The sequence below is a fragment of the Apis florea genome, unplaced genomic scaffold (genome assembly GCF_048593485.1).
Source record: "Apis florea isolate Af1SG1 unplaced genomic scaffold, ASM4859348v1 contig_3496_pilon, whole genome shotgun sequence".
Lineage (NCBI taxonomy): Eukaryota > Metazoa > Arthropoda > Insecta > Hymenoptera > Apidae > Apis > Apis florea.
The window spans coordinates 1,836,835-1,850,218 of record NW_028256773.1 but is presented as its reverse complement, the minus strand read 5'-3'; the positions used below and the strand labels follow the sequence as shown (position 1 = coordinate 1,850,218).

At 28.4% G+C, this 13,384-nt stretch overlaps 1 protein-coding gene across 2 annotated transcripts; it reads right to left on the bottom strand.

The window, feature by feature from the left end:
* Positions 1-591: 591 nt before the first annotated feature.
* Positions 592-12,288, bottom strand: cad (homeotic protein caudal). Of its 2 annotated transcripts, XM_031920429.2 has the most exons (4): positions 11,203-12,282; positions 8,629-8,697; positions 2,794-2,939; positions 1,701-2,364 (listed from the first exon to the last, which is right to left on the bottom strand). In XM_031920429.2, the coding sequence occupies exons 1-4, from the start codon at positions 11,852-11,854 to the stop codon at positions 2,092-2,094; spliced, it is 1,140 nt and encodes a 379-aa protein (XP_031776289.2). In that variant the 5' UTR covers positions 11,855-12,282; the 3' UTR covers positions 1,701-2,091. The 2 variants fall into 2 exon arrangements, with proteins under 2 accessions (XP_003690784.2, XP_031776289.2); XM_003690736.4 differs by lacking the exon at positions 8,629-8,697 and having other exon boundaries at positions 592-2,364; positions 11,203-12,288.
* Between the last annotated feature and the right edge of the window lie 1,096 nt (positions 12,289-13,384).

Sequence of the window (13,384 nt, the reverse complement as noted above, 5' to 3'; positions counted from 1 at the left end):
AATTAAGAATATTGTTATGAATTATGGCATCATAAACTTATTTACTATATCTAGATTTAATTATTAATCATATTTCACGATCGAATCTTGCCAAATTTTGATTAATAATTATTATCGATAATTTTCAGTAATTGAAAATATTGTGTACAATTCTATAGATTGATAAAATTTGATAATATGATAAATTATATTTAGTAATGTTTTTATGAAATAGGAATATTATCACTTTATGCTTAAATTTTTATTTATAGTAATTTTTAATAATTTTAATATTTTAATAATAATTTTAACGAATTAAATTATATTACAATTTAAATTTTTAAATTATGTATATTAGGATTCGTATAGGATAATAAAGAGCTAAAGGATTATTATTAAATATAATGCTATCTATTTTGATCACATATCAGAATAATGCTAAATTTAATGATTATGTAACATTTACACTATTATATTATTAATTTGTTACAATAATAATTTACAAATTGTAATTATATATATATATATATATATATATATATATATATATATATATATGTATATATATATGTATATATATACACAATATATCCAATCATATACAAATTCACATGCACATTTTCATTCAACATTTTCATTCATTTATATCTTCATCTATAATAACATTATAATTGCAGTCTATGTATAATATTTAATTAATAACTACGCTTTCAAGGCACGCATAAAACATCAGCAATTTTTTTTTATTTTTTTCCGTCTTATTAACAATAGCGTCATCGTTCATTTCTTTTATTGTCGATTAAAATTTGAAATTTCCATGATCGAAGTTGTTGCAATATATATACACATAAAACATGTTAGAATTATAAAAAAGATTAAAAAGAAAAATGAGTTTAAACGAGAAAATTGAGAATCATAATAAAATAGAATCATAATAAAAGTCGATGATTAAAATTAATAAGTCTAAGAAAAAAAATTACATAAAAACGATACGTTCTATCTTTCATGCTCTTTTGAGGCTTATTATAAATATATATATTTATACAAAATGTTAACATATTCGTGGGATATCTAGAAGGGATAATTTTAGAAGTCAAAAAATAAACACAAAAATCGATGATGAAGTACAAGATGAAGTTTTTAGAAACAATTTAAAAGCACATTAAATAATATGAAATAAACTGATATAGCTTTATTTCCATTATATTATTGCCTAATTGTTTCTGTAATTTAATAAAAATTACAAATAAAAAATTTCTTAAATAAATAAATAAATATCAACACTTTCTATAGTAATTTTCGCGTTTGTTTTGTCTTCTAAAATCAACTTTAAAATCAACTAAAAAGTGTCCCCCGAATATATTAATAGTCTATATAAATGGAATATTTATTATAAATATTTATTTATATAAAAGTAATTTCATATTTTTCTCTCGAGGCGATTTCAATGACTGTATTTAAAGAAAGATATATCGCATTTTTCGATAAAAAATGCATTATGATGTTATAAATTTTTACTAATTTTTCAATAGAATTTGCTAAAGTTAGTATATAATTGCACAACTTTCTTTTAATTTCCTATTAATAGATAGATAGACGTAAAAATTGACAATGATAGTATTGCAACCAGATAATACAATAAAATTACTCATCGTAAATTATAAAAATTATATTTTTATAATTTATAAAGAATAATTTTGTAAACGGATCCTTAGAAATAATTATCATAATATACATTATATTATTTAAGAAATAATTACATATGTACATTTCGATGTTTGTATCTTTAACATATAACTACGAATTTTTCTTTATATAACATATTCAATAGAACCTTGAATCAATCTTATTTAAACTTAAATTATCGATAATTAGACAATAAATTATTTAATTATGAACGAAGAAAAAATATAATTAATTAATAGGAGTAATTATGGAAAGCTATTTTCACGAGTCCTCAAATTATCGTGAGATCATATATCACAATATATATCTATTTCTACTTTTCTTTTTCTTATTCTATCAATATCATTCTTTCTGTATTGCATATATTATGACGGAAAAAAATGCTTATGGTCAGTCATGATTGGACCAAGTTACTGATTGTTCAGGTCATAGATTGTTTGGCATGGATTGCGTCTGTGGGGCTTGCAAAGTAGAGGGTGCGTGGTTCAAACTAAACATCTGTGAACTATGACCCAGGGAAGATGAGCTACCGTTGTGCATCAATCCACCCAGCATTCCTCCAAGTGAGAGACTCGCCATTGCACCGCTCGCGCTTGTAACACTTTCTGCTGCCTTCAACTCTCTTTCTCTTTCCATCTCTTCCCGTTTTTTCATCTGTTTGCGTTCTTTTGCCCGACGATTTTGAAACCAGATCTTCACCTATAACATGATCAACGAAACATTCTCTTTGTAAATAAAAATCAAAAATTTGAAAAGTATAATGTATAAGCATAAAATTTTAGATTTATTAATATTACAATCAAATGAATTTTGCATGAGGAGAATTTTTTAGAAGTTTTAATAAATTTTAGATGATTTAATAATGAAAGAAGAAATAATTTTCAAATAATTTGATGAATAATAATATTTTAATAAAGAAGAATATTAGATGTTTTAAGAATAAAAGTAATTTTCACGAATAATTTATGGAATTATAAATATCGAAAGTGAATTATCAATTATTTCGATTTTTTTCATGTATATTGTCTAAAAATCTTCCTTTTTATTTATCGTTTTCTGCAACTTATATTTCGTATTAATAGGCACATGCTTTGTAAATTAATAGATATATGTTTTCGATATACTCACTTGTCGTTCAGAGAGCGAAAGACTGAGTGCAAGTTCGGCCTTACGGCGGATTGTGATATAACGACTATAATGAAATTCCTTCTCAAGCTCCAGTCTCTGATGATCTGTATAGACCACTCTATATTTATCTTTTGTTCTGGTTTTTCCTGCAAAAAAAAAGAAAAAAGAAAATAGAAAACGAAGATAACAACTGACGTTATTACACATTTAATATCTGCTTCCCTAATTCTCTTGTCAATAACGTGTTTAACAGAGATAACGCTTTTGACGATCGTACTCGTAGACACATCTCGAACAAAAAGGAATTAATAAAGTAAGTAAAACGAGATTTAAAAAATGTTCAATACATGCAACAACGTGTGAATCCATACGAACGATAAATCATGACAAAAAAATAAATAGATACTAATCATTATGTAAATAAATATCTATAATATCTATTAAAATATTATTAAATTAAGGGAACTGAAATATGCGTAATTACTCTGATATCAATTATTAATAACTTATCTATATTAATCGAGAATTATTTATAGAAACAAAAGAAAAAGAAAAATATCAACTCTCTCGAAGTTTTCACGGGGAGAAAGGTGAAGAAAATAGCATGGAATATTTCTTCGCGGATTACGAAGTTCGATGGAGAAAATAGCAAAAGAGAAGCCGACAAGTTGATGTCGATGATAGTGTGAATTCAACGTGGCACTTGAAATGATTGTAATAACAGTATGAAATACAAAATGAGAAAAGGATTGAACACAGTGAAAGAGAATAAGAGAAAGAGGCCAATGGTTGGGAATGGGACGCAACGGGAGAAAGGAAAACGATTAGATAAGACCAGGCCGGCAAGATCAAAGGCGTGCACGTTAATCCACCACTCCTCGATAACAGTGCTCGAGGCCTTCGAGACATCACGAATAAGCTTCGACCTTAGACTTTTTCGATGGTATATAAGTTGAATTCAGCATGGCTGGCACAAAATCATCGAGATTACAGAGAATTTGTGCCAAAGAGAAATCGATTTCAATTAAAGAGACGTCCTTGATAAATATGACAACTTTGTGTTTCGAGTTTTTCTCGTAATATTTTAGCATTTCTGTTTTATCATTAAGCTGTATTAAAGTAGGTATTTAATAGAGATTTGACTATTGCAAACGAATGAGATTCAGAAGATATTTATCGTGTCTGTTCAAATATATTATACGTTGAATTTTGTCCAGATTATAGTTGAACATCGAAACATCGAACATTTTTAACTTTTCACGTCGACGATTATGCTAAAACGAAATAACGTTAAACGAAATAAATTATTGCAAATATAAAATAAATTATGTTTATCGATATCGAATATGGATAAAATTTAATGAGACATTTTGCAAAATTACGAATATAATTACGAATTCTATGAATTTCATTTTATTTTATTTTTTCAACAAGAAACTTCGTAAAATTTAAAAATAATACATATCATCCTTCAAGTTAATATCATCGAGAATTCACTCATGATATGTTCGAATATCATTTCATTTTCAACATTGTTCAGAACCACAAATATTTGTCATATTAAACACGATCCTTGCTGAAAACCGATGGATATAAACAAATGTAAAACATTAAATCTTATCGACAGACGTTTTATCTTAGAAGATTGTCATCAGAAACAAAAACAAAAAAAATTCCAAATTTTATGCGGTGTTACATCTTAATTACAAATCTTCCTATGCACGATGTAAGTATTTGTACATATTTTAAGTAAAATCCCTTGAAAGATTTTATTCAATAAGTTGTTAAAACGTAACGTCTTTGGTCAATTAAATGTTATAAGAAAAACATGAAACTAAATAAATGGATAAAAGATATTAGAAAATATTAGAAAATAAAGATAACAAACGAGATCTGCAGAACGTAGGAATTAATCTGTGTCGAATCATAAACCGATTTCTTTCGTGGCACTCCGATTTTTAACTGTTCAAGTTGTACCACTTGAACTTTTATATATCCGAAAAAGTCTATCGGAATCCCAACGGAGAATGTTGTTTGAAGGGGAGAATAGTCGGTTTTTCGATATAAGAAACGCGTAGTTGTGTGAGTCGGCAAGGATTACCGTCGGTCTTTTTCATCTTTCTGATATCGAAACTCGCACCTACGATTATCCGGTTCTGGTTCCTTGTCAACACTCGATCTACTAGTACTTTGAATAGCGTAATTGTTACACCAGGTCAGTCAAGAGTATATATATATATATAAAATATAAGAGGAAAATATTTTCTTTAAATTTTACATTTTAAATGATATTCATCATTATTTAATTATTTCTCGAAAATTATTCACGAAAATTGTGTAACTCGTATTATAACAAGAACTCCTTCGATAAGAAAAAAACAACGTAATACCCATGAATGTAAATTGTCAGCACGGTGTGTATGTACTACAAATGGAAGAATTTGAGCATTACATAGAAATATCGTGCGATATTTGTTCAGAGATTACAAAGAAACTTCTTTCGAAATACCTGTCTTAGCATCAAATGTATTCTGTCGTTAAAAATCAACATACTCGTAAAAGAATCCAACGCGAGATCAACCCTAATTTTTACATGGAAAATCTTCCATAACGCATCGAATTGGTAGAAAATATATGTCGACTTTTTTTATCTGTGCAGCAATTTCAAATAAATATCTCAAAAAGTCAAAAACATAGTGTATTATATTATGTTAAACATATAACTTTTACACTTTTGCATTTACGCAAATTTTAAATGATTAATCTTACTAGATACTTAACTATTTTCCTGTACGTATAAAATCATTATTAGACATCACGATTCTTGAACTTTAATTAACCAAATCCGTACCACGATTTCGTTCTTCGATATTTTGATAGAACAAGAGAGATGAATATTTTGCGTACGATACAGTAGAAAAGTGAGACAGAGGAGAAGCGAGCAAGGGAGCAAAGAAACAGGACTCTTGGGGCTCGTTGCCACCCCATTATAGCATTTGCTCTTCCATTTCGCATAGCGAAATGGTGAAAGCGCGTGCCCCGTTTTTCCTGCCACTCTCCACCGATGTTCTCGACTACTCTCTGTCACCCTCTTAACCGCGATCCCCATACTCCTCCGCTTTAACCGATGCTTCTGGATCCGCTCGGGTACCATTCGTCAGTGGCATTACCTCTATTGTACCGTGCAACATTTGTATATTGCATATCAAATATCGGACACTCCTTCCTTGATTAAACTTGTTACGTATGAGATTTTTCTGTTAATTTAGTTAGCACATTGTTCAACTCTAGAAAAAAAAACTATGGAAAGCAATATCTATTGAAAAAATAATAGAATTTAACTATTGCTTCAACTACTAAGCAACAAGCAACAACAATTATTAGCAATTAATTTTTCAGCAAAATATTATATTTTACTATTATTTAACATTTTACATTTTTTTTTGCAGGTAATATCATCGATTGGACAGTATAAGTTGTAATTGCAAAAGTAAAGATGACTTTACATAAAAAAAATTCTTTGGGCCAAATTTCTCTCTCGAGTTCAATTTATTCCGTTTGCATGAAAGATTAAATTTTTATACCTAAATCTAAGTTTAATGATCGAGTAAAAACCGTGAAATCATAATGCAATGAAAATAATAGTTATACACTTAAAATTCCTTGACACACATGTCTCGCTTTTTCGCACATGAAGATCAAAATCAAAGAGTAAAACGCAATATACATAGTTTTCTGAATCGTAGAAATCGTTATCTGTAAGTATGAGATATTTATCTTCGATAGCAGCACTTACGCGTGTCACAGCGGTACCATAGACACTAACGTTTACAAAAATCTGATTCCACTGATCCCACGAATTTAATTGAATTGCAATCTCGAGTGCTTCGCGGGTATGTTTCGTAGTATGAATACGTAATACAATGATCCTCCCAACATTTAAAATTACAACGTTTAAAAGTACCAGAATGCAAATTGCAAATTAAAGTCAAAAGATGAGTAATAAATAACGACAGCAAATCCGGAAACAATCCATGTTTCTGGACAAAAGAAACGCAAGAAACAATACAGGGGATTAAAATATCATCGATCCTTTAGACACTCTAAGTGTCGAGAAAAATCCCTACTTTGACCCTCATCTTATTATTATATTACCGTGCAAAGAAGTTTAAGAGTCGGTTCTTAAGTTGTGGCCAAAACCGAGCAAAATAATGTAAGGAGTCAGGTAAGAGAAGAAATGAAGAAATTCGATACCATTTACTGGACTTTAAAGATGTTTTTCTTTTAAAGGGATTAAAGATTAAAATGAATGCCAAATGGTAAGTCTCCCGTCGATTTTAACTGGTGACTAACTTTACTGTTGGCAAAACAAATCGTTCGAAAATATTTTACGATATAATTATATAGATTGATGTTGAATAAACTTGATAATTTCTTTTTTGGCGCGATAAAATTAGTATACGGTTAAAACTAGTCTAATAGAATTTTTGAGTAAATGATTAAATGATTTTTCAAATACTTTTATTATATGACATTAAATTTTTTAAGATTTATATGATCTGTTTTAGAAAAAGAGTAGATGTAAATTCTACGTTAAACTATTAAAAAATTAGAGCTACTTAAATATTTTATATTTCTAATAAAATGATCATATAATTTTGTACGAATATTTCATCATAACTATTATCTTATTATCTTTTGAAGTGATAACTAAATCAAATTTCTTTTCATCCTTCTGTAAAGATTATTACTATTAAAAATATTATTATCCGATCGTTCACCAATCTTTTCACGATGCAACTAAAATGGCTTCAGTAATAAAGTCCGGAGAAATCGCGAATATACCTATTTCTATCGAAGAATCGAGCAAACGCGGTCGTTTCGAAGGACTAATAATTACGAGGAAAAATCGCACATCGACAGGAATATGCGAATACCCGCCACGAAATTGTAATACGTATTCTGAATGCGAGAGTCGTCTTTATACGAGGCAACGGCTGCCTGCAATATAACCATAAAATGCAGATAATAGCCGCTAGAAGGTATTGAAGGGTCGCACGGTTGTGAAACCGTAGAAAAAAGAAAAGAACAGGATGAAATTGAGCAGCAAGAAGAAAACAGGATAGAGCTTTGATGCTCGTCGTTCTGACGTCTTCAACGATTATTCCGTATACATGCTACTACTAACTGTATTGTCTGTATTTGAATTGTTGTCAGTTGAAAATAAGGACCTTTTGTGTTTATATTTCCGTAGACAATTTGAATACGACGGTTTAAAATTAATAGTTTTATGTTTATATACGAGAAGAAGACAGTAGATACGAAAATAAACTAGAATAGATGTTGAGAATTTTTTTCGAATTTTTTTGAAACTGATTGTTGATACTAATAATTCAAATTAATCAATGATTCAATATAAAATTAATTAAGAAATTAAAAATTATTTCAATCTTAATATCATTTCTATCTCGTTAATATCATGCAATTAAAATTTGACAATATATATATGAAAAATAATTGAAGAAAATTGAGAAATATTTGAAATATTTAGAAAAACGTTTATCGTGCTACATAGAGCATCGTCATATATTATATTCATATTATTGGTAAAATAATTTCTAAACAATAAATAAAATTATATAAAACATGCTGAAATTATATAAAACGAGCTTCAAAATACAAAATGATTAACTGATAATTGCTTCAATATAATTTATAATTGTAGCATGCAAATTATAAAATATGCGAGAATGACACATATCTATATGCATTCATATGTATAAACATCTATTTAAATTAAAATAATATAAAATAGCAAACGATATATTATCGTACCAATACTATCAATGATGCAGACTTCATGAACCGTTGAATCTGCATTGTTGTTTATTGTTATGTTGCATGCTGCAATGATAGAAAATATATGACTAAATAATTAAATATTTTTAATCGCGATATAAATATCCTTGGAATCCTAATTAATAGAAAATAATCGAATAATATCGATTCATCAATTATATCGAATCAAAGTTTTATCTTTGGAATCTAACTATTAAAATTATTGAGATCTAAGAGATGTAGTATCTAAATTTTCTTTTATAAATTTCTAATAATTTATTTCGTTCTTCTTTATCTATTAATTTTCTATAAACATTATATTTTCTTCAATTCGAAATTACATCGTAATTTTCTAAGCCATAAATCTTTTCTATCGTAAATAGATATAGTACTATAATAGGAAGTTCAAACGATAAATTAATTAAGAAATCGAAAAATTTAACCGAAATAATTAAAATCCATAATATCGTAAATCAAGAAATATTAATTTCAATATAAAAATTTATAATTTTAAATATAATTTTAAAATATGAATTCTCAAAATTTCTATTCTATTGGCTTGACCTTTTGTTTATTGAATATACGTATCTATATAAAACTTTTATTCGTTACTTGTTTACTAAATTTTTTTTATATAATCTAGTTTGAAATTTTAAAATTCAATTCAATAACATTACTAAAATGTTTTCATTTTAATAAATTGTAAATAAGTTTTTAACGAAATCTTTTGTCATTACATGATTACTGAAACCACCATGACACGAAAGAGTAGCATTCCTGCTTTCGTTGGTCCGGTTGAAAATCGGGGCGACAGCAAGAGAGGACGGAGATTATCTCACAAATATTTGAGAGCAATTAGATGTTTGCTCGTCTGTTACCGTGTTTACATTGTTCTTCGTATCTAGACCGCAGACGTGTTTGTAACCGTGCACGATGTACACCAAGTTCTCCATGGTTATTTCATTTAAATTTTCTTTCATTTATCCGTATATTCGTATAATTAATCAATTTATAATGTTATAAAATTTAATTAATTAATAATTAATAAAAATTTAATTATGTCGAATTTATATTTTTTGTATTATAAAATTTCTTAACAAGAAAAATTCGGCTCAAGAAGAAATTCAAAACATCTTCAAAATATTAAAATTAATCTACAAGATATATACATCAAAAATCAATGTAAGTAGATATACATATTATTTTGAATTTTTTGTTGTAAACAAAAAAACATCGTATTAGTGGACTTAGAAAACTAACGTTCTGCAAAAATTAACGTTGAAATATATTTCAAAGCAAGCAGATACTTTAATAATTATAAAATACGACGTAATAGTTGAAATAAAATTTATTAAGAATATTTCAATCGTTTCTTCGTATATCTATTCATCAATTTCACAGGAATAATATGATTAAAAAAATAAAATTATGTATAAAGTACGCAGAAATGGAAAGATTTTGTGATACGATCGCGACTCCTTAACGCGGACATTTTATCGGTATTAAGAAATTTTCGGTAATATTTTAATGTGGCAATTAGAATTCCGTTCAAAGAATTTTTTTTTTTTTACATGAACGAATCATGAGCAAAATAATTACGCTAAAATAATTATGTAATTTATCAATTTATATATTTATATATTTTTCAAATCGAAAAATTGATTTCTTATACCATTAACGTTGTATAAATACGATTGATGTCGGATTTTATACATCGAAAAGAGCATTAAGATTTTAACGAATGATTTTGTAAAATTTTGTTATCTATCGTTTTCTTTTCATTACGTACTTATATCAATCTAACGAATTTAACAATTCGGATCTTTACACGAATTTTATGGGCAAAAAAAAAAAAATAATTTCGTATCTACATCCATTTCCATTTCTATTATCTCGTCATATGTAGATTAAAATTTAACCGATAATGATTTCATAGAATATTATTTGGGATTTATTTGTATTTAGAGTTTAAAATTTGATTTAGAATTTAAATAAAATAGAATATCAGTAAATCGAATGATTTAATTATATTAGATAGATACATTGAAAATTATGAAAGTAACATTATATATATTTTTCGTTTCTCTATTTGATTTACTAATTCGAGTTTAAAGTAATATTTGGTGCAATTCTTGATGACTTTGATGAATATCTCGACATAATATATCTTACAGATCAGTATTATCAATATTATCAATTATTAGTTATGTATTATTAGTTAAATGTAAAAGAAAAGAAAACTGAACTTCAATTTTCAGACCTTGAACTGAAGAAAAAATAGAATGATCTTATAGAATATTAGTATATCTTGTAAATATGAACATATTTGTTTTTTAAATTTTATTTTTTGTTCTATCGCGTTATTTGTTAGATACTACATCATTATATCGATATCAAATTATTTATTTATTGCAATTCATGGTTTCAAATTTTTAGCGAAAATTTGATCAAAAAAGTTGATTCAAAAAACTATCATAACGAGACTATTACGATAATTTTTTTAATTTAATAAGAAATATTAAATAATTATATTAGTAATTATAAAAATTGAATAATTTTTTTCTTATTTACCTGGATTAGGCTGGCTCTGGTATGATGTCTTCTTCATCCATTCGTATGGACTTCTAACCTGAGCTGGTCTCGGTGTTGTGCTGTTGTTATGCACATTGGTGTTGGTGTTGCTCACGCTGCTATGATGTACCATATTATTGCTATTGTTGTTTCTGTTGTTAGGTGAAATACTATTGTTGCTATTATTAGTCGGTGGAGAAGTTGGATTGCTGGAATTGCTCATTTCGCTTCCGCTGATGGTGTTTGGCGGACTTGTCTCTCCAGCTCCAACCCCTGTGTTTGCTTCATCGCCGGTCCAATCTGTCACTCCGCTTACTTGCGACTGTTGGTATACCGGCTGATGATGCTGGTATTGGAGGTGTGTGTACGCGTGAGCATGATGTGACCAGCTCGGTAGAACCTCCGCCGGATCCAAATACTGCTGTCCAGCAGCCTGGTGGTGTACTCCGTGCGGATGTCCATGGTACCCGTACCAGTATTGTTGGCTACCGTCGGCAACAGATGAATTATTCGCGTGCTGTTGCGTCTGTTGCACTTGAGTTTGTTGCATCTGTTGCCCTAATGGTTGTTGGCCAACAATCGGTTGCTGTTGCCGGTACATTGCGAACGGAGTGTAATAAGACATCATACCGAGCCCGCTGATGTCCGCCATTGAGGTAAGATGATATTAAGCACTTGTACTATATAAATATATATATATATTTATGCCTATCACTAGGCTGTATTAATAAATATCCCAGCTTATCAACGAAGCTGTATTAATAAATATCCAGCTTATGAAGCTGTCGTCAATATAAAAATATTATTAATTGGTCAAATCTTTTACTATTAATTTAATCTTGTGGTTTAAAAGTCTATTTCTATTATTTTTATGGAGCACTGAGAAGAATCGAGAAATATTAACACTTGAGTATATATTTTATATATTTAGCGAAGAGGCTATTTTCCGAAGTGGAATGATGCACGCACGGATTCCCGGGATGCACTACACAGAACGAATGGTACTGGTCATTAGTTAGATGACCGTTGAACACCCGGGATCTTATTGAGATCTTGGTTACGACTGCTTTCTGATTTGTGACCAACGAGTGAGGATGCGACGACTTTACTTAAATAGCAAAGTCCGCCTACAGCGTGCTTTTGTCCCCACCACGCGGTCACTTTTCCGCCAATCGTCATTCGACTCTCCACTCTCCAACCGTAATGGCCGTTCGACCATCGTCCCGACGCCCAAACATGCCGCTATTCGATAAAATACGCGCAGAAGGCGGTCCTCACGCCTCCGAAAACTCGATTCCCATGTAAAAGATGCGAAATAGACAATATTTTTCCCGCTTATCGCACTTTACCAGCACTTGTCCACGTTATGAAAATATATCTTCTGTCTTTGTGTGTTTACATGACCTCTACTTCTAGTGGGAGAATTCTTTTAATTGCATGCAAGAAAGTTAAAATTGTTAGATTTGACTTTCACGATATTATTTTTAGTATAGTATAATTTTAATTTTTAATAATTTTTTTACATTTTGCTTTCCCAAATAATGCTTTCTTATTAATTGAGAAATTTTTTAATATAACTTTTTTAATTTTTAAGTTAGTTTTAGTTTTTTTAATCATATAAATGTATACAACAAAATTGTTACCTTGAAAGTTTGTTATTATGTAGTTATATCACAGTTAATTTCGTTAAATATCATCAAAATATCATATAAATTAAATAACATCATGGTTCTAATCACTTTTAAAGCATCATAATCAACAATTTCGTATTGTGAAAATGAAAAATACAAAATTTAGAAGGAATTTATATAATCAATTCCATGCAAAAAAATAATAGAAAAAAATACATTTATAGTACCTTAAATTTTAATTTTATTTTACTTTTATGAATTGAAATATTTTAAAATTTAAGTGATTATATTATTACAGTAAATATTATAATTGTGAACGATAATATTGAATTATTATATTATTTTATTTAATATTACATGTAAATAAGTATATTTAAATAGTTGATATTTCTGAGCTATATATTTTTGAGTTATATATATTGATGTATGGATGGGAAACGCGTTCGTTGCACCTAGCCAACAAATTAGTATGATATTTTATTGCGTGGTCGTAACAAAATCATATATAATTAAGAATGTATAACAATTATAAATTGCAACAGCTCGGTTCA

Bases quoted from the DNA above. Each gene is read 5' to 3' on its own strand.
- cad (XM_031920429.2), bottom strand. From the start codon at position 11,854: ATGGCGGACATCAGCGGGCTCGGTATGATGTCTTATTACACTCCGTTC. The intron at 8,698-11,202 runs GTAAATAAGAAA...CTATCATTGCAG, and splicing joins CCAGAGCCAGCCTAATCCAG to CATGCAACATAACAATAAAC. The intron at 2,365-2,793 runs GTGAGTATATCG...ATCATGTTATAG, and splicing joins TTTCGCTCTCTGAACGACAA to GTGAAGATCTGGTTTCAAAA.